Source organism: Mytilus californianus, unplaced genomic scaffold (genome assembly GCF_021869535.1).
Source record: "Mytilus californianus isolate M0D057914Y unplaced genomic scaffold, xbMytCali1.0.p SCAF_39, whole genome shotgun sequence".
Taxonomy (NCBI): Eukaryota; Metazoa; Mollusca; class Bivalvia; order Mytilida; family Mytilidae; genus Mytilus; species Mytilus californianus.
This window is the reverse complement of record NW_026262689.1, coordinates 446262-469083: the sequence shown is the minus strand read 5'-3', so window position 1 is coordinate 469083 and position 22822 is coordinate 446262. Positions and strand designations below refer to the sequence as shown.

Sequence of the window (22822 nt, the reverse complement as noted above, 5' to 3'; positions counted from 1 at the left end):
TTTGAGTTCCTATCCCTAGTTCATGGTCCATTACTATCAGTATCAGTACATATCAGATTGTTGACTATTTTGAGTTCCTATCCCTAGTTCATGGTCCATTGCTATCAGTATCAGTACATCTCAGATTGTTGACTATTTTGAGTTCCTATCCTTAGTTCATGGTCCATTACTATCAGTATCAGTACATCTCAGTTTGTTGACTATTTTGAGTTCCTATCCCTAGTTCATAGTCCATTACTATCATAATCAGGACATCTCAGTTTTTGACTATTTTGAGGTCGTGTCCCTAGTTCATGGTATATTACTATCAGTATCAGTGCATCTCAGTTTGTTGACTATTTTGAGTTCCTATCCCTATTTCATGGTCCATTACTATCAGTATCAGTACATCTCAGATTGTTGACTTTTTTGAGGTCCTGTCCCTAGTTAATGGTCCATTGCTATCAGTATCAGTACATCTCAGTTTGTTGACAATTTTGAGGTCCTATCCCTAGTTCATGGTCCATTACTATCAGTATCAGTACATCTCAGATTGTTGACTATTTTGAGGCTCTGTCTTTAGTTCATGGTCCATTACTATCAGTTTCAGTACATCTCAGATTGTTGACTAATTTGAGGTCCTGTCCCTAGTTTATGGTCCATCACTATCAGTATCAGTACATCTCAGATTGTTGACTATTTTGAGTTCCTATCCCTAGTTCATGGTCCATTGCTATCAGTATCAGTACATCTCAGATTGTTGACTATTTTGAGTTCCTATCCGTAGTTCATAGTCCATTACTATTAGTATCAGTACATCTCAGTTTGTTGACTATTTTCAGTTCCTATCCCTAGTTCATGGTCCATTACTAACAGTATCAGTACATCTCAGATTGTTGACTATTTTGAGTTCCTATCCCTAGTTCATAGTTCATTACTATCAGAATCAGGACATCTCAGGTTGATGACTATTTTGAGGTCGTGTCCCTAGTTCATGGTCCATTACTATCAGTATCAGTACATCTCAGTTTGTTGACTATTTTGAGTTCCTATCCCTAGTTCATGGTTCATTAATCTCAGTATAAGTACATCTCAGTTTGTTGACTATTTTGAGGTTCTATCCCTAGTTCATGGTCCATTACTATCAGTATCAGTACATCTCAGATTGTTGACTATTTTGATGTCCTGTTCCTAGTTCATGGTCCATTACTTTCGGTATCAGTACATCTCATATTGTTGACTATTTTGAGTTCCTATCCTTAGTTCATGGTCCATTACTATCAGTATCAGTACATCTCAGTTTGTTGACTATATTGAGTTCCTATCCCTAGTTCATGGTCCATTACTAACAGTATCAGTACATCTCAGATTGTTGACTATTTTGAGGTCCTGTCCCTAGTTCATGGTCCATTACTATCAGAATCAGGACATCTCAGTTTGTTGACTATTTTGAGGTCGTGTCCTTAGTTCATGGTCCATTACTATCAGTATCAGTACATCTCAGGTTGTTGACTATTTTGAGTTCCTATCCCTAGTTCATGGTCCATTACTATCAGTATCAGTACATTTCAGTTTGTTGACTTTTTTGAGGTCCTGTCCCTAGTTCATAGTCCATTACTATCAGTATCAGTACATCTCAGATTGTTGACTATTTTGAGTTCCTATCCCTAGTTCATGGTCCATTGCTTTCCGTATCAGTACATCTCAGATTGTTGACTATTTTGAGTTTCCAACCATTAGTTCATGGTCCATTACTATCAGTATCAGTACATCTCAGTTTGTTGACTATTTTGAGTTCCTATCCCTAGTTCATAGTCCATTACTATCAGAATCAGGACATCTCAGTTTGTTGACTATTTTGAGGTCGTGTCCCTAGTTCATGGTATATTACTATCAGTATCAGTACATCTCAGTTTGTTGACTATTTTGAGTTCCTATCCTTAGTTCATGGTCCATTACTATCAGTATCAGTACATCTCAGTTTGTTGACTATTTTGAGGTCCTATCCCTAGTTCATGGTCCATTACTATCAGTATCAGTACATCTCAGATTGTTGACTATTTTGAGTTCCTATCCCTAGTTCATGGTCCATTACTATCAGTATCAGTACATATCAGATTGTTGACTATTTTGAGTTCCTATCCCTAGTTCATGGTCCATTGCTATCAGTATCAGTACATCTCAGATTGTTGACTATTTTGAGTTCCTATCCTTAGTTCATGGTCCATTACTATCAGTATCAGTACATCTCAGTTTGTTGACTATTTTGAGTTCCTATCCCTAGTTCATAGTCCATTACTATCAGTATCAGTACATATCAGATTGTTGACTATTTTGAGTTCCTATCCCTAGTTCATGGTCCATTGCTATCAGTATCAGTACATCTCAGATTGTTGACTATTTTGAGTTCCTATCCTTAGTTCATGGTCCATTACTATCAGTATCAGTACATCTCAGTTTGTTGACTATTTTGAGTTCCTATCCCTAGTTCATAGTCCATTACTATCATTATCAGGACATCTCAGTTTTTGACTAATTTGAGGTCGTGTCCCTAGTTCATGGTATATTACTATCAGTATCAGTACATCTCAGTTTGTTGACTATTTTGAGTTCCTATCCCTAGTTCATGGTCCATTACTATCAGTATCAGTACATCTCAGTTTGTTGACTTTTTTGAGGTCCTGTCCCTAGTTAATGGTCCATTGCTATCAGTATCAGTACATCTCAGTTTGTTGACAATTTTGAGGTCCTATCCCTAGTTCATGGTCCATTACTATCAGTATCAGTACATCTCAGATTGTTGACTATTTTGAGGCTCTGTCTTTAGTTCATGGTCCATTACTATCAGTTTCAGTACATCTCAGATTGTTGACTAATTTGAGGTCTTGTCCCTAGTTTATGGTCCATCACTATCAGTATCAGTACATCTCAGATTGTTGACTATTTTGAGTTCCTATCCCTAGTTCATGGTCCATTGCTATCCGTATCAGTACATCTCAGATTGTTGACTATTTTGAGTTTCCAACCATTAGTTCATGGTCCATTACTATCAGTATCAGTACATCTCAGTTTGTTGACTATTTTGAGTTCCTATCCCTAGTTCATAGTCCATTACTATCAGAATCAGGACATCTCAGTTTGTTGACTATTTTGAGGTCGTGTCCCTAGTTCATGGTAAATTACTATCAGTATCAGTACATCTCAGTTTGTTGACTATTTTGAGTTCCTATTCTTAGTTCATGGTCCATTACTATCAGTATCAGTACATCACAGTTTGTTGACTATTTTGAGGTCCTATCCCTAGTTCATGGTCCATTACTATCAGTATCAGTACATCTCAGATTGTTGACTATTTTGAGTTCCTATCCCTAGTTCATGGTCCATTACTACCAGTATCAGTACATCTCAGTTTGTTGACTATTTTGAGGTCCTATCCCTAGTTCATGGTCCATTACTATCAGTATCAGTACATCTCAGATTGTTGACTATTTTGAGTTCCTATCCCTAGTTCATGGTCCATTACTATCAGTATCAGTACATCTCAGGTTGTTGACTATTTTGAGTTCCTATCCCTAGTTCATGGTCCATTACTATCAGTATCAGTACATCTCAGATTGTTGACTATTTTGAGTTCCTATCCCTAGTTCATGGTCCATTACTATCAGTATCAGTACATATCAGATTGTTGACTATTTTGAGTTCCTATCCCTAGTTCATGGTCCATTGCTATCAGTATCAGTACATCTCAGATTGTTGACTATTTTGAGTTCCTATCCCTAGTTCATGGTCCATTACTATCAGTATCAGTACATCTCAGGTTGTTGACTATTTTGAGTTCCTATCCCTAGTTCATGGTCCATTACTATCAGTATCAGTACATCTCAGATTGTTGACTATTTTGAGTTCCTATCCCTAGTTCATGGTCCATTACTATCAGTATCAGTACATATCAGATTGTTGACTATTTTGAGTTCCTATCCCTAGTTCATGGTCCATTGCTATCAGTATCAGTACATCTCAGATTGTTGACTATTTTGAGTTCCTATCCTTAGTTCATGGTCCATTACTATCAGTATCAGTACATCTCAGTTTGTTGACTATTTTGAGTTCCTATCCCTAGTTCATAGTCCATTACTATCAGTATCAGTACATATCAGATTGTTGACTATTTTGAGTTCCTATCCCTAGTTCATGGTCCATTGCTATCAGTATCAGTACATCTCAGATTGTTGACTATTTTGAGTTCCTATCCTTAGTTCATGGTCCATTACTATCAGTATCAGTACATCTCAGTTTGTTGACTATTTTGAGATCCTATCCCTAGTTCATAGTCCATTACTATCATAATCAGGACATCTCAGTTTTTGACTATTTTGAGGTCGTGTCCCTAGTTCATGGTATATTACTATCAGTATCAGTGCATCTCAGTTTGTTGACTATTTTGAGTTCCTATCCCTAGTTCATGGTCCATTGCTATCAGTATGAGTACATCTCAGTTTGTTGACAATTTTGAGGTCCTATCCCTAGTTCATGGTCCATTACTATCAGTATCAGTACATCTCAGATTGTTGACTATTTTGAGGCTCTGTCTTTAGTTCATGGTCCATTACTATCAGTTTCAGTACATCTCAGATTGTTGACTAATTTGAGGTCCTGTCCCTAGTTTATGGTCCATCACTATCAGTATCAGTACATCTCAGATTGTTGACTATTTTGAGTTCCTATCCCTAGTTCATGGTCCATTGCTATCAGTATCAGTACATCTCAGATTGTTGACTATTTTGAGTTCCTATCCGTAGTTCATAGTCCATTACTATTAGTATCAGTACATCTCAGTTTGTTGACTATTTTGAGTTCCTATCCCTAGTTCATAGTTCATTACTATCAGAATCAGGACATCTCAGGTTGATGACTATTTTGAGGTCGTGTCCCTAGTTCATGGTCCATTACTATCAGTATCAGTACATCTCAGTTTGTTGACTATTTTGAGTTCCTATCCCTAGTTCATGGTTCATTAATCTCAGTATAAGTACATCTCAGTTTGTTGACTATTTTGAGGTTCTATCCCTAGTTCATGGTCCATTACTATCAGTATCAGTACATCTCAGATTGTTGACTATTTTGATGTCCTGTTCCTAGTTCATGGTCCATTACTTTCGGTATCAGTACATCTCATATTGTTGACTATTTTGAGTTCCTATCCTTAGTTCATGGTCCATTACTATCAGTATCAGTACATCTCAGTTTGTTGACTATATTGAGTTCCTATCCCTAGTTCATGGTCCATTACTAACAGTATCAGTACATCTCAGATTGTTGACTATTTTGAGGTCCTGTCCCTAGTTCATGGTCCATTACTATCAGTATCAGTACATCTCAGATTGTTGACTATTTTGAGTTCCTATCCCTAGTTTATGGTCCATTACTCTCAGTATCAGTACATCTCAGATTGTTGACTATTTTGAGTTCCTATCCTTAGTTCATGGTCCATTACTATCAGTATCAGTACATCTCAGATTGTTGACTATTTTGAGGTCCTGTCCCTAGTTCATGGTCCATTACTATTAGTATCAGTACATCTCAGTTTGTTGACTATTTTGAGTTCCTATCCCTAGTTCATGGTCCATTGCTATCAGTATCAGCTAGTACATCTTAGATTGTTGACTATTTTGAGTTCCTATCCCTAGTTCATGGTCCATTACTATTAGTATCAGTACGTCTCAGTTTGTTGACTTTTTTGAACTCCTATCCCTAGTTCATGGTCCATTACTATCAGAATCAGGACATCTCAGGTTGATGACTATTTTGAGGTCGTGTCCCTAGTTCATGGTCCATTACTATCAGTATCAGTACATCTCAGTTTGTTGACTATTTTGAGTTCCTATCCCTAGTTCATGGTTCATTAATCTCAGTATAAGTACATCTCAGATTGTTGACTATTTTGAGGTTCTATCCCTAGTTCATGGTCCATTACTATCAGTATCAGTACATCTCAGATTGTTGACTATTTTGATGTCCTGTTCCTAGTTCATGGTCCATTACTTTCGGTATCAGTACATCTCATATTGTTGACTATTTTGAATTCCTATCCTTAGTTCATGGTCCATTACTATCAGTATCAGTACATCTCAGTTTGTTGACTATATTGAGTTCCTATCCCTAGTTCATGGTCCATTACTAACAGTATCAGTACATCTCAGATTGTTGACTATTTTGAGGTTCTGTCCTTAGTTCATGGTCCATTACTATCAGTATCAGAACATCTCAGATTGTTGACTATTTTGAGGTTCTGTCCCTAGTTCATGGTCTATTACTATCAGTATCAGTACATCTCAGTTTGTTGACTATTTTGAGTTCCTATCCCTAGTTCATGGTCCATTACTATCAGTATCAGTACATCTCAGATTGTTGACTATTTTGAGGTTCTGTCCCTAGTTCATGGTCCATTACTATCAGTATCAGTACATCTCAGTTTGTTGACTATATTGAGTTCCTATCCCTAGTTCATGGTCCATTACTAACAGTATCAGTACATCTCAGATTGTTGACTATTTTGAGGTTCTGTCCCTAGTTCATGGTCCATTACTATCAGTATCAGAACATCTCAGATTGTTGACTATTTTGAGGTTCTGTCCCTAGTTCATGGTCTATTACTATCAGTATCAGTACATCTCAGTTTGTTGACTATTTTGAGTTCCTATCCCTAGTTCATGGTCCATTACTATCAGTATCAGTACATCTCAGATTGTTGACTATTTTGAGGTTCTGTCCCTAGTTCATGGTCCATTACTATCAGTATCAGTACATCTCAGTTTGTTGACTATTTTGAGGTCCTGTCCCTAGTTCATGGTTCAGCAACTTCATATTAATAAGCAATGTTGCTGTCCATCAGATTGTCTCTTTTGAATTTTTTTATGCAAACAGACAAGGCATATCTCTGAGTCAACAGTTTATTTATTATAGATAAGAATATGTGGCTTTGTGCCAATGGGACAACTCTCAATCAAAGTTGCAATGCATGAAAAATAAACAATTATAGTTCAAAGTACGGCCTTCAACACGAAGTCCTGTAAATAATGTTGACATTTACCAACATTGTTTTCCTTATGAATAAAGAATTCAATGAGGCAGTACAGCATATATAATTCTTGAACATGCTGTATATAGTATGGGATTAGAATTACCAAACATACAGATGCATAAATGCAGAGAATGTCAAAATAGATATGTTATATATGTGTAAATTGCAGAAAGGTATCAAAAGGTTTATTTGTCTTTATTTTTTGTGTGTTTCTTACAGTGTCGTACAAGAACGCACATACTGGAGATAAACGTTATCAATAAGATGTTAGAGGGAGGAGAAGATTTAGTCACACTCACTGGTACTCTACAGAGACACATAAACACGCAGGCTGGTAAAACACGTCATAAATGTGATGTTTGTGCCAGAGAATTTAGTGACTTCAAGAAACACATGAGAACACATACTGGCGAAAAACTTCATACATGTGATGTATGTGGTAAAGTGTTTAGTCAGCATGGTAGTTTACAAATTCACATGAGAACACATACTGGAAATAAACCTCATGACTGTGAAGTATGTGGTAAAGGGTTTAGTCAGCTTGGTAATTTACAGAGTCACATGAGAATACATACAGGTGATAAACCTTATGACTGTGATGTATGTGGTAAACGGTTTAGTCGGCTCTTTATATTACAAATTCACATGAGCACACATACAGGTGATAAACCGCATATCTGTGATGTATGTGGTAAACGGTTTAGTCAGCATGGTAGTTTACAAATTCACATGAGAACACATAATGGAAATAAACCTCACGACTGTGAAGTATGTGGTAAACGGTTTAGTGAGCAAGGTACTTTACAGAGACACGCGAGAATACATACAGGTTATAAACCTCATGACTGTGATGTATGTGGGAAAGGTTTTAGTGATCTTAGTAGTTTCAAGAGACATATGAAAACACATACAGGTGATAAACCTCATGAATGTGGTGTTTGTGGTAAACGGTTTATTCAGCATAGCAGTTTACAGACACACATGAAAACACATACAGGTGATAAACCTCATGACTGTGGTGTATGTGGTCAACGGTTTATTCAGCATAGCAGTTTACAGACACACATGAAAACACATACAGGTGATAAACCTCATGAATGTGGTGTTTGTGGTAAACGGTTTATTCAGCATAGCAGTTTACAGACACACATGAAAACACATACAGGTGATAAACCTCATGACTGTGGTGTATGTGGTCAACGGTTTATTCAGCATAGCAGTTTACAGACACACATGAGAACACATACAGGTTATAAACCTTATAACTGTGGTGTATGTGGTAAACGGTTTAGTCAGCTTGGTAGTTTACAAATTCACATGAGAACACATACAGGTGATAAACCTTATGACTGTGATGTTTGTGGGAAAGGGTTCAGACGACTTGGTGATTTACAGACACACACGAGAACACATACAGGTTATAAACCTCATGAGTGTGATGTTTGTGGGAAAGGGTTCAGACGACGTTGTGATTTACAGAGACACACGAGAACACATACAGGTTATAAACCTCATGAATGTGATGTTTGTGGGAAAGGGTTTAGTGATCTTAGTAATTTCAAGAAACATATGAAAATACATACAGGTAAAACATGTAAACCCAACATTTGAGATGGCAAAGGGTTGAGTCAATTTAATAGTTTAAAGTGAAGTATGAGTATACATACCATGGAATTTACTTTATGACAGTGGTGTATATGGTCAGCATTGTAAACACATATTGTCATAAGAACATATATATATTCACTCTATGTAGTATTTGTATTTGTATCCATCTGATGAGTTAAACCTTTTTCTACTGATTTTTATAGTTCGTTCGTTTGTTGAACTGTTGCACCACTGTCCCATGTTAGGGGAGGGTGGGATACCGCTACAATGTTTAACCCCGCCACATTCTGTATGTATGGGTCTGTCCCAGGTCAGGAGCCTGTAATTCAGTGGTTGACGTTTGTTTTTCGTTCATTTTTAGCTCACCTGGCCCAAAGGGCCAAGCGAGCTTAAAATTCTCGATCACTTGGCGTCCGTCGTCGTCTGTTAACTTTTACAAAAATCTTCTCTGAAACTACTGGGCCAAAATCAAGCAAACTTGACCACAATCATCATTGGGGTATCTAGTTTAAAAAATGTGTTCGATGACCCGGCCCGCTTACCAAGATGGCCGCAATGGCTCAAAATAGAACATAGAGGTAAAATGTAGATTTTGGCTTATATCTCAAAAACCAAAGCATTTAGAGCAAATCTGACATGGGTAAAATTGTTCATCAGGTCAAGATCTATCTGCCCTGAAATTTTCAGACGTATCAGACAACCCGTTGTTGGGTTGCTGCCCCTGAATTGGTAATTTTAAGGAAATTTTTCAGTTTTTGGTTGTTATCTTGAAAATTATTATAGATAGAGATAAACTGTAAACATAAATAATGTTCAACAAAGTAATATCTACAAATAAGTCGAAAATGACCAAAATGGTCAATTGACCCCTTAAGGAGTTATTGCCCTTTAAAAACAATTTTTGTCTCGCTTGACGGAGTCAAAAAGTGAGACATAGGTATGCTGTTTCCGGCGTCGGCGGTGACGGCAGCGGCGGCGGAGTCAACAATGTATTAGTTTGTGATTAGGTCTAGTTTATGGTGAACCACTAGTGGTTAGTCAAAGATAATTGGTATGCAGTTGTATTAGCATTGGCACATCTCATTACCATGGAGATTATTTGGCCCCGCCCCCTCAGTAATGGTCTATTGACTTTGAAACTTTTGCTTAGTTATCATGTATTAGTTTGTGATTAGGTCAGTTTATGGGGAACCACTAGTGGTAAGTTAATGATAATTTGTATGCAGTTGTATAAGCATTGGCATATCTCATTTCCATGGAGAATATTTGGCCCCGTCCCCTCAGTCATGGTCTATTGACTTTGAAATTTTTGCTTAGTTTTCATGTATTAGTTTGTGATTATGTCAGTTTATGGGGAACCGCTAGTGGTAAGTTAATGATAATTGGTATGCAGTTGTATAAGCGTTGGCATATCTCATTTCATGGAGATTATTTGGCCCCGGCCCTCAGTCATGGTCTATTGACTTTGAAATTTTTGTTTAGTTTTCATGTATTAGTTTGTGATTAGGTCAGTTTATGGGAAACCACTAGTGGTAAGTTAGTGATAATTGGTTTGCAGTTGAATAAGCATTGGCATATCTCATTTCCATGGAGATTTGTTGGCCCTCCCCTCTCACTCACGGTCTATTGACTTTGAAACTTTTGCTTAGTTTTCATGTATTAGTTTGTGATTAGGTTGGTTTATGGATAACCACTAGTGGTAGGTTAATAATATTTGGTATGCAGTTGAATAAGCATTGGCATATCTCATAACCATGGAGACTATTTGACCACGCCCCCTCAGTTATGGTTTATTTATTTTGAAATTTTGCTTAGTTTACATGTATTAATTCGTGTTTAGGTCTGTTTAAAGGGAACTACTTATGATAAGTCAATGGTATTTGGTATACACTTGTATTAGCATTGGCACATCTCATTTCCATGGAGTTTGTTTAGCCATGTACTTTCAGTCATGGTTCATTGACTTTGAATATTTGCAAAACTTACATGTTAAAGTGTTGCTATTTTAATTTCAACATTTGCATTATCGAAATTACAAAAAAGCAAGACATATCTCTGTGATAACAGTTTATTAACAAATTTTCGTAAATTTTTGTAATCTTACAAAAATCTTCTTCTCTGAAACTACTGAGACAAAAATAATCAAACTTAGTCACAATCATCACTAGGGTATCTAGTTTAAAAAATGTGTCTGATGATCCCGCCTGCCAACCAACATAGCAGACATGGCTAAAAAGAGAACATAGGGGTAAAATGCAGTTTTTGGCTTATATCTCTGAAACGAAAGCATTAAGAGCAAATTGGACAAAGGAAAAATGTTCATGAGGTGGACATCTATCTGTCCTGAAATTTTCAGATGAATCAAACAACCAGTTGTTGGGTTGCTGTCCCTGAATTGGTAATTTGAAGGAAATTTTGCAGTTTTTGGTTATTACCTTGAATATTATAATAGATATAAATAAACTGTAAACAGCAATAATGTTCAGCAAAGTAAGATCTACAAATAGGTCAACATGACCAAAATGGTCAATTGACCCCATAAGGAGATATTGCCCTTTAAAGTAAAATTTTAACAATTTTTCAGAAATTTTGTAATCTTTTACAAAAGATTTCTAAAACTAAATCAATATTATAACGGTTGCATTTTTCATGTATCAATTGTACATAAAAATATCAGGTGAACGAAACAGGCTCCTTGGAGACTCTAGTTTGTACATAAATTAGGCCGTTAGTTTTCTCGTTTGAATTGTTTTACATTGTCATTTCGGGGCCTTTTATAGCTGACTATGCGGTATTGGCTTTGCTCATTGTTGAAGGCCATACGGTGACCTATGGTTGTTAATTTCTGTGTCATTTGGTCTCTTGTAGAGAGTTGTCTCATTGGCAATCGTTAATGTTGAAAGTGACTTATAGACCCAAAGGGTCGGGTGTTCTAATTATTGTTTTTATATTTCACTGTATTATATTATATTTTGTGAAAAACATGTCACTATGATAAATAATTTACTTACTTACTTTCTTACATACCACGGTACCTCTTCTTTTTTTATAAATGTTATAAACTTCACGACTGTGGTGTATGTGATAAAGGGTTAAGCTAGCTTAGTAATTAAAAAAATGTAAGGGTTACGCGGAACCCAGTGTCTCGCCTACTTTATGAAGCTAATAATGTTTTAGGATTGTATGTAATGTTAACTGGAAGAAAACTGTGTACATAATTAAGTAACATACGGAACAAGTTGCTTTCTTTAAAAAAAGAAATGCAATCGTAAACCTCAATGCTTGTTTGGCATTAAATATAAGATAATTGTTTAATAAAGATGCATTGATTTACATTTTTTTTGTTGTATAAGAATAAGAAACTGACATTGATTGTTAATGTAACTACTGTTCAATGTGAGGTGAGATATTCTTGTTAAAGGAATCATTTTTTTTATCTCCTCTCCCCCGAAAGACAACATGCTAAGTCACCCACTGGATGTTCCATTCTAAGGTGCTGTTTTTTTTTTTTTTTAGATAAGAGTTATTTTTCAGACTAAAGTTCAAATGCAAATGTGAAGAAATTCAATCAATTAATCATAATTATTTGTTTTTGTAGCCCGTTTGAAAATAGTTAAAAATTCTAAGCTGCATTCTGTTTTGATAATCCCAAACTAAAACCCTTTTTTATACGACCGCAAAAAAAATTTGCGTTCGTATATTGGTATCATGTTGTCGTCTTCGTCGTCGTCGTCAGCCTCGTCCGAAGACACTTAGTTTCCGGACAATAACTTTAGTTTAAGTTAATGGATCTCTATGAAATTTAAACACAAGGTTTGAAACCACAAAAGGAAGGTTGGGATTGATTTTGGGGTTATGGTCCCAACAGTTTAGGAACAAGGGGCCCAAAAAGGGTCAAAATAAGTATTTTTCTAGTTTCTAGACAATAACTTGGGTGTAAGTGTATGGATCTTTCTGAAATTGTACAACAAGGTTCCATACCAAAAAAGGAAGGTTGGGATTGATTTTTGGGGTTATGGCCCAAACTGTTTAGGAATTAGGGGCCAAAAACAATACTTTTCTAATACTTTATATAAATTGCTTATTTCTTGACCAATTTCAATGGGGTTTTATTCTTGAATTTTTGGGGTTCTTTAATATGCTGAATCTAACCGTGAATTAAGTTTTTTGGAATTTAGGCCCCGTTTTTTAGTTGGTCCACATGAGGTCCAAAGGGTCCAAAATTAAACTTTGTTTGATTTCTTCCAAAAATTGAATTATTGAGGTTCTTTGATATGCCGAATCTAACTGTGTATTTAGATTTTTAATTGTGGGTCCCGTTTTCAAATTGGTCCACATTAAGGTCCAAAGGGTCCAAAATTAAACTTAGTTTGATTTTAACAAAAATTGAATTCTTGGGGTTCATTGATATGATGAATCTAATCATATATTTAGATTTTTTTATTATGGGCCCAGTTTTCAAGTTGGTCCAAATTGGGGTCCAAAATTAAACTTTGTTTGATTTCAACAAAAATTGAATATATGGGGTTCTTTGATATGCTTAATCTAACCATGCATTTAGCTTTTTGATTTTTGGGCCCCGTTGGCGTTATCAAATTGGTCCACATTGAGGTCAAAAGGGTCCAAAATTAAACTTTGTTTGATTTCATCAAAAATCGAATTACTGGGTTCTTTGATATTCCAAATCTAACTGTGTATTTAGATTTTTAATTTTTGGTCCCGTTTTCAAATAGGTCTACATTAATTAAGGTCCAAAGGGTCCAACATTTAACTTCGTTTGATTTTAACAAAAATTGAATTATTGGGGTTCTTTGATATGCCAAATCTAACCGTGTTTTTAGATTTTTAATTTTTGGTCCCGTTTTCAAATAGGTCTACATTAATTAAGGTCCAAAGGGTCCAACATTTAACTTCGTTTGATTTTAACAAAAATTCAATTCTTGGGGTTCTTTGATATGCTGAATCTAAACATGTATTTAGATTTTTTATTATGGGCCCAGTTTTCAAGTTGGTCCAAATTGGGATCCAAAATTTAACTTTGTTTGATTTCAAAAAAAATTGAAGGTATGGGGTTCTTTGATATGCTAAATCTAACCATGTAATTAGATTTTTTATTTTTGGGCCCTGTTATCAAATTGGTTCTTATTGAGGGCAAAAGGGTCCAAAATTAAACTTTGTTTGATTTCATCAAAAATTGAATTCTTGGGATTCTTTGATATGCTGAATCAATCCATGTATTTAGATTTTGGATATTGGACCATAATAGGTAAAAACAAAATTTAAGTTCATTAGACCACATTCATTCTGTGTCAGAAACCTATGCTCTGTCAAATATTTAATCACAATCCAAATTCAGAGCTGTATCAAGCTTGAATGTTGTGTCCATACTGGCCCAAATTGTTCAGAGTTCGACCTCTGCAGTCGTATCAAACTGCGCCCTGCGGAGCATTTTATTTTGTTTTGAAAACGTATCAAACTGGTTTATATTTATAGATATATATATGTATTAAGAGCCTAGGTGGTCGAGTGGTCTAGCGCGTCGGTCACAGTGAAATGCGATTTAGTGCAACGATATCTCAGTAGCATGAGTTCGAATCCCGGCGAGGGAAGAACGAATAATTTGCTAACGCAAATTTACAGATCTAACATTGTTGGGCTTATGTTTAGACGAATTATATATACACAATGTATTTTCAGCCTTGTATCACCATCACTGCTGGTGATCCGATGGATAAAATCTGTCGTCACTGGTTCAGACGTACTTATATATTAATGGTTTTCATACATATAACTACTCTACAATGTTAAATCTGCAAATTGCGGGTGCAAATTTTTGTTTTTCCCCGCCGAAATACTTATAGATAATTACAATTAATGTTCTCTTTTTATACGACCGCAAAAAATTTTGCGGTCGTATATTGGTATGACGTTGGCGTCGTCGTCGTCGTCCGAAGACACATTGGTTTTCGCACTGTAACTTTAGTTTAAGTGAATGGATCTCTATGAAATTTCACCATAAGGTTCAATACCACAAAAAGAAGGTTGGGATTGATTTCGGGGGTTATGGTACCAACAGTTAAGGAATTAGGGACCAAAAAGGGGCAAAAAATAAGCATTTTTGTAACTTCCAGACATAACTTGTGTGTCTCTGACATTGTACCACAAGGTTCCATATCACAAAGGGAATGCTGGGATTGGTTTTAGGGGTAATTGCCTCAAAATTTTAGGAATTAGGGGCAAAAAGGGGCAAAAAACAAGCATTTTTCTAGTTTCATGACAATAACTTGTGTGTAAGTGTATGGATCTTTATGAAATTGTACTACAAGGTTCCATATCCCAAAGGGAAAGCTGGAATTGAGTTTGGGGGTAATTGCCCAAAACGTTTAGGAATAAGGGGCCAAAAAAGGGCCAAAAATAAGCATTTTTCTAGTTTCCAGACAATAACTTGTGTTCAAGTGTATGGATCTCTCTAAAATTGTACTGCAAGGTACCATACCATAAAGGGAACGCTGGGATTGATTTTGGGGGTAATTGCCTCAAAATTTTAGGAATTAGGGGCCAAAAAGGGGCAAAAAAACAAGCAATTTTCTAGTTTCAGGACAATAACTTGTGTGTAAGTGTATGGATCTTTATGAAATTGTACTACAAGATTCCATATTACAAAGGGAAAGCTGGGTTTGAGTTTGGGGGTAACTGCCCTTAACGTTTAGGAATTTGGGGTCAAAAAGGGGACAAAAAACAAGCATTTTTCTAGTTTCCAGACAATAACTTGTGTTCAAGTGTATGGATCTCTCTGAAATTGTACTGCAAGGTACCATACCACAAAGGGAAGGCTGGGATTGAGTTTGGGGGTGATGAATCATTAGGGGGTTCAACAAATTTTTTTTTGGGGGGGGGATTTTTTTTTCCTTTTTTTTTTTTTAAATTTTCCATTTTAAATTGGTTATTTCTGATATATATATAAAAGCAAATAACAATGATATGGTTTGAATAGGTAAATTAATTTTTTTTAAGTTCTTAGACCACATTCATTCTGTGTCAGAAACCTATGCTGTGTCAAATATTTAATCACAATACAAACTCAGTGCTGTATCAAGCTTGAATGTTGTGTCCATACTTGCCCCAGCTGTTCAGGGTTCGACGTCTGCGGTCGTATCAAGCTGCGCCCAGCGGAGCATTTTGTTTTAATATAGGTGTTGTTTTGTTGTTTGGTCATTGGCTATCATATTCACGATATTTTTTATCAATTTAGAAATACCATGCACAGGCAACAAACTCAAACCAAGTTTTTGGAGTGAAACAGTTTGAAACCGGAACTTTATACTTTTTCAAACGAATCTCACTTTTTTATTTCTAGCTTGTTCTTTTGTAAATTATCCCAAATATAAAGAAGCTGTAGCTTTGTTGTTTTTATACGACTGTGTGATAGAAACTGAGAAGGATCGAAGCAGGAATGAAAAGGCCAATGCAGTATACATGTAGTTCATGTCCAGTACGCAATTTAAAAAAAAATTGCAATCGCCTGTGCGTTGAATACGGATATTGATTTTCATTTTTTTAAAGAAAAATAATTTGTACTAAGCTGGGCTTTTTATGTGTGTTTTTATTTTGCTTATAACATATCGTGCTAATTTTTCGACAAACACGCTCTGGGATTCTGTCAACTAGACCCTCTAACTTGACTTATGAATTCAGATTGCCGCAACTCCTTGTAAATGAATTGACGGAATTGCCAAAACGTCATCTATAAGACTTATAAGACACAAAGCTGCGCACCTGCTACATTATGTTTTAACTAGGTTTTTTTTTGGGAGGGGCTTCAAATGACAAAAACAAAAGAATGGAGTTTTCCATTTATAACTATATTTTTTGGAGAGGGTAGTCGACATAACTACCCCCCCAACAAAAGAGAAGACAAACGAATCTCTGACTTGATAAGATAATCATCACTAAATAAGTATGTACACAATATTGCTAATATTTTCTCGAAAACCACATACCGGTAGTAATTTACAATAATTTTCGATGGCAAACATCGAGGAATATATCAAACCCAATTTTTTTTATCGCAATAAGTTTTAAATAATAAGGAAGTCAGTGTTCGTGAATCGTTTTATATAGATCTATAGAATATTTTTAAGGACTTGGTCTAACGCGTATTCCGATGATCAATCAACTGTTTTGATATGACATAATTTTGCATTTAATTGGCCAGACACTTGTAATACTGTATTATATTTCACTGATTTAACACACCCAAAAAGGTGCCTTTTAAATTTCGTCTTAATTTCCAGGGTTAACTGGTATTGTTTTCGTATAAGATTGATAAAAAAATATGGATATATGGTATGATAACCAAAGAGACAACTATCCACTAGAGTTCAAATGAAGTGGAGGTGAGCAATTACTGGCAACAGTATGACCGTACTTTATTCTGTTAAGAATTTAAACGATGCTTAAATGGACTGCGCTCTTTTTTGCGTGAACCCCCTGAGGGGTTCACTCTTATATATTGGCGAGTTTTGGATGTGTCTATGGGCCACTCGATATCTCTCGGCCGAAAGTCAGAATAAAATTCTTGGAACCTCTCGAAACTTTTCGATCATTTATACAGGTAGTTATCTATGTCTTTGATACGGCCCCTCTATGGCTAGGCTATATAGTGACATTGTATATTTCAATAATCAAAGTAAATTGGAAAGTAAAACAATAAAGACTAAGTTGCAGTCAAAAATCCTTAAAATATAAGAACCTATTTGCCTTTTCACAAAACATATGCGTTTTTAATAATGTGAATGTTTATTATATATCAAGTATAATGATAACGCAATTATATAATTCATGCTTTGAGACGGTCCCTACTCGTTGTGTGCGTAGTATTAATAAACCTGGGAATATTTAATTGACATACAATGACCCAGAATAAACTGATTATTTCTGAACGTTTAACATTTGAGATTCAGTATTTCAATCATAGCATGAGAAAATGTCGGAAAGCATGAAGAAAATTAGGAAAACGATATTTCTGTTAAAAAATATTTATTTGAAGTCGGATATACAGTGGTCGGAGAGCAGAAAGATAATCAAACAAAAGGATTTTCTATAAAAAAATATCTAATTTCATTAATAAATACTACCAGGCTAAGAGAATATTCATTGTTAAGGTTAAACTGGGACTGAATTTATTCCTAATAATTATAGAATATAATCAAAATTGTAATTGTATACCTGCATTATGTCTCACAGGTTTGATCAGTCATTACATTTATGAAAATCATTTGTAACGTATGAGCACTAATGAGCAGGGATGCGTACTCAAAATTAGCTAAATATCTAAATTTTAAATGGTCGTGAATGAAAAAATACTTGCGTGGTTTCAATTCACAAGGATTTTAAATCTTTGCATCTTACAAAAAACGTAATTAATGTTTTACAATAGTCATAACAAAATTAAGTACTATCATAATGTCAATTATTTTATACTTTTTAGTAAGGATTTGTAAGTCACTGCTTATATTTTGTATAGCAATATATTCATAATCTTTAAAAAGAGATTCATTTGATAAATAAAATGTCCATCCGTAAATACTTGACATTTGTGTTTATTGATATTATATTCAAGTTATTTTCGGAAAAAAGTTCACTAAAAGGAATGCATGTTTTATTAGTTCAACCTTATAGCATCTAAATATTTGTACTATGGTACGGTTTTGAAAATTGTATTCGATCAATTAATGATCATTGTGTTTACCAGCTATCCTACAAGTCTTGATTCATTCACATTATATATCACCCTATTTACCAGCTATCCTACAAGTCTTGATTCATTCACATTATACACCACCCTATTTACCAGCTATCCTACAAGTCTTGATTCATTCACATTATACATCACCCTGTTTACCAGCTATCCTACAAGTCTTGATTCATTCACATTATACATCACCCTGTTTACCAGCTATCCTACAAGTCTTGATTCATTCACATTATACATCACCCTGTTTACCAGCTATCCTACAAGTCTTGATTCATTCACATTATACATCACCCTATTTACCAGCTATCCTACAAGTCTTGATTCATTCACATTATACATCACCCTATTTACCAGCTATCCTACAAGTCTTGATTCATTCACATTATACATCACCCTATTTACCAGCTATCCTACAAGTCTTGATTCATTCACATTATACATCACCCTGTTTACCAGCTATCCTACAAGTCTTGATTCATTCACATTATACATCACCCTGTTTATACCAGCTATCCTACAAGTCTTGATTCATTCATATTATACATCACCCTGTTCACATGCACGCACACTATCGGTTTGCGCACACTAAAATTCCGGATAAAATGTCAATGAATCCGAAGTCAAAACACTTGAGTTAGGTAGTTTGACATCCGAATTCAACTTATAGATTGATATATGTGATGAAGCAAATGCGTATTCTTATCGAGAGTATCAGTGCGTATGCTTTTATTTACTATTTCTTGCGCAAAAATACCACGTTTATGTATGAATAATAATTTCTCACGCGAATGCGAATTTTTGCTTTTCTTATATAAATTCAGGACAAAGCAGTAAGAGCTTGACATGTGACTTTTAAGCACGGTCATCATTGCTTATGGTATATTGACCTCTAGCTGTTTCTCTTTTGTTTTCTTTTTAGAGTCAGTGTCCTTTAAAAAACTTTGACATTTTCGAAATGCCAAGGATTTTTTACCCAAGGAATAGATTACCTAACTTCGTAATATATTTGGACTTTTTAACTATTTTTATTTGAGTGTCACTGATGATTCTTTGTAGACTTAACTCTCGTCCTGCGAACAACATGTTAATCCTGGTATCTTTTTATATCTACATGTCTTTTTATATGTCCTTTTGAGAGTATGTTCAGGTATTCATAAAACTTCTGAAAATGAGATATTCCTCAAAACCAAGTTTCCCTCCAGAATATATTGGATTGATTTAAGTAAAATCTGGAAATCCTTAAAATATGAGATGTTTTATGAGACCTGTAATGTATTTAAATTGTTTATCTAAGGTCACTACAGAACTTAATTACTTTAACAGATGCAGACCGTTATAATAGCGTCTTATGATGTGTGTAATTTGTATTAGTGTATCAGTTGTATTAAAACCATGAAACTGTGCAGACGACTTTATTATCTCTCTAGCATATAAATAGTAGCTATTTTACAAGACCAAAATAAGTCTCTATATCAGAGGTCCAAATGAAGCTGGTGTGCTACTCTCAACTGAGAAAAATATACGAAACCTTCTTATAAGTTGCATGCCACAGGGTTTCACTTCACATGAAAAATGGACGTTAAATTTATCTATACAACATCTACCATTAGTACAGACAACTTTAATAACGAGTTGAGAATATGAAGGCATCCAGATTAAAAAGCAAACTGAGTGCTTAAATATATATTGCGATTGACCTGTGCAATTTGCATTATACATCCGGTTTATAGAAACTGGGATTTGCAATAGGATTATGAAAAAATGATGTACATTCCCAAGTAATAAATGAAATAGTCGAGCTTTAAAATGTATATTCAAATAGTAGCTGTATAAAATTATACATTATTCACAACTATTCAACATTGCTTTCAACTGTCTTATGCAAGAATGTACACTATTCTTTCAATTCAAAAGCAAACAAAAATTCAGCAACAATCTTTTGGTTATCAGTCAGCGGTCTTAGGTTCACGTATTGCTTTTCTTTTTTTAAAGAAAGCAACTTGTTTTTTATTTCGCTAAAATGGCCAAATTTTAAATTCATAAAAACGCCCTATCTATTCACTGACAGTCACTTTTTTTCTCTTAAAATCTTATCCCATATGGGAGCACAACTTATGCTTCCGAAAACTTCACACATCATCTTCTATCAATTACCCAGCAGGCACTCAACGTTGATTCAACGTTGAAACAAGGTTGTTTCTGAACGTTGAAACAATGTCAAATTTATGTTTGATTTTGAAAATATGAATTAACGTTGAAATTTCAACGTTGAGGTTCCAACATCCATTCAACGTTGATTTAAGGTTGAATAGTAGTTGAAAGTTTATTAATAAAATTTAGTATAAAGCTACATACACATTTATACCTGCTTTCCAATTTTTGTGCTGTTGTTAGATGTAGACAGGCAGCCTGGTTGTACAGTTTTTTTTTAATGTTTTTTTTTCTCACCAAGACGGATAAGTTAAATTAGAGACATCTAAATAAATACATCAATTGTTACTGATACAACATTCCGTGCTTGTACAGTCAATAATCTAGACCATAAATGTCATATCTTAAGATCCTGTTGGCTTCTGTGTCTCTCATATTTAAATGTTAAATTTATTGAAAAATGTGTATTTATCTATTAGGAACAAGAAAAACTACAAGAAGGAATAGCTGAAATGATTGTGTGTGTCCAATTGTATTTCAAGATAACTAAACATAATTATCTAAATTGATATACAAGTGGACACCTACCATTTTTTGATATATTCTTTCTTGTAGTTTTTCTTGTTGTGAATAGCTATAAAAATACAAATCATTCAATGAATTTGAATAAAAATTATGACATACACTTTATTCCCACCACAGAAAGCATCACCAAACAGAAAGAAGATGTTGAATAGTTCTAAACAAATAGTCCTTTAAATATTAAACGACTGACCAATGCTAAGCCCTTCTTAAAAGTAGTATATATCCCAAGAAGAGTGAAGACATTATTAGATCCAACTTGAGTTCAGGATGATAGCAATACTTCTGAAAATACGAAGATGCTGCATGACTGCTATTAAATCAGACAACTCTCCACAAAAAACCAATTGTCCTTGATTGTATATACGTGTAAATATATATATTACCCTCACACCTATAATTGGTATAAACAATTAAATGAATACAAATTTACTGAGGAACAATATCAAATTTAGTAATACAATATTTCTTTTGATACAACATTTATTTCATAAATTCATTTGCTATCTTTGTCTCTTTTTGTCCTTTTTGCATGTCAACTTTCTTCCACCACTCTGAGATCTTTCTGAGGCAGACTTCAAGTTCAAGCAGGAGGGATCTTTATCAGATATGTGTTTCTCAGTGACATCTTTATACTTTTGCAGTATATTTAACCTCTGGAAAAGATAAGATGATAATAAATATAAATTGAATGTCCTGAAAAGATACTCTAAATTTGAGCCACTTTCAATTTGTTTCTAGAAGCAATGAAAAATCAAACCATAACAATAAAATACATATTGTAATAAGGTAATCATTAATACAAAAAAATATATGCATTAATGTTTACTATTAGTAGTTTTTGTTAATGAAGAAGCATCTACTCGCGATTTGTAAGATTGCAGGTTTGACTATGTAATTGGTAACCATGAAAACACTTGACCCATGACGTTTTTTTATTGATGACTGCACAAGTCTATTAACATGAAATAAAGAGCTTTACTAGAATACTGTATATAAGACAAACACCGAAACATAATATGGATTGTAAGGTTAACAAAAATAGAATGAACAAGATTAAACTTTGAACACAAATGATATATACAGACAAAAAACCTACCTTCACTGATTTTATAGACTGGAATTCCCAAAACTGAATTTTGATTTTGCTCCACTTGATGTATTTCAGCCATTGATTTGTTTGACAAGATTCTGTAAAATAAATAATACATGTTTACGATAATGGACTGCTAACATTCAGCGCAAGGTTCAATACACATACAGTAAGAAACATTACATGATAATGTTTTATGAAAAGGAAATATAATGAATCTTAAATGATAGTATTTACTTTGTACATGTATGTTCTCAATCATGCTAAACGCATGTCCTTAATACTAAATTCAGCTTATTCTTTTTAGTGTGTTATACATGTATGTGTAATATTATAGTCTACCCTTCACATAAATAATTGTCTTTGTCGAATACACATTGTTGAATTTGTGTTTGGCTAGCAGGTGATAATTCTATTATTTTTCTTAGTTAACTAATAGCTAAAAGTTTCTAATGCATGTAATAATGTCATTATTACATACATTAGAAACTTTAAGCAATTAGTTACTATATATATATAAAAATATTAATTTTCGCGAACCATTTAGGTCACGGAAATTCCATTTTTTGCC

General features: G+C 34.5%; 2 protein-coding genes and 1 long non-coding RNA gene across 3 annotated transcripts in view; 2 read left to right on the top strand and 1 right to left on the bottom strand.

Moving 5' to 3' along the window:
- The window catches only part of LOC127736871 (zinc finger protein 235-like), a 345877-nt gene extending 333890 nt beyond the window's left edge, over positions 1-11987 (top strand). The window contains exon 3 of the transcript XR_007999230.1: positions 11590-11987. The gene's annotated coding sequence lies outside the window, so the exon portion shown is untranslated. The remainder of the gene's footprint in view (positions 1-11589) is intronic.
- LOC127736862 (zinc finger protein 239-like) lies at positions 7292-9061 on the top strand. The gene is made up of 2 exons (XM_052247437.1): positions 7292-8171; positions 9030-9061. Exons 1-2 carry the CDS (start codon positions 7325-7327, stop codon positions 9059-9061), a joined length of 879 nt encoding a protein of 292 aa, XP_052103397.1. The 5' UTR covers positions 7292-7324.
- Positions 11988-21571: 9584 nt separating the features above from the next.
- On the bottom strand, positions 21572-22450 carry LOC127736883 (uncharacterized). The gene is made up of 2 exons (XR_007999236.1): positions 22258-22450; positions 21572-21814 (listed from the first exon to the last, which is right to left on the bottom strand). It is a non-coding gene; the product is annotated as an uncharacterized LOC127736883 (long non-coding RNA).
- Between the last annotated feature and the right edge of the window lie 372 nt (positions 22451-22822).

Bases quoted from the DNA above. Each gene is read 5' to 3' on its own strand.
- LOC127736862 (XM_052247437.1), top strand. From the start codon at position 7,325: ATGTTAGAGGGAGGAGAAGATTTAGTCACACTCACTGGTACTCTACAG. The intron at 8,172-9,029 runs GTAAACGGTTTA...GTTCATTTTTAG, and splicing joins TCATGAATGTGGTGTTTGTG to CTCACCTGGCCCAAAGGGCC.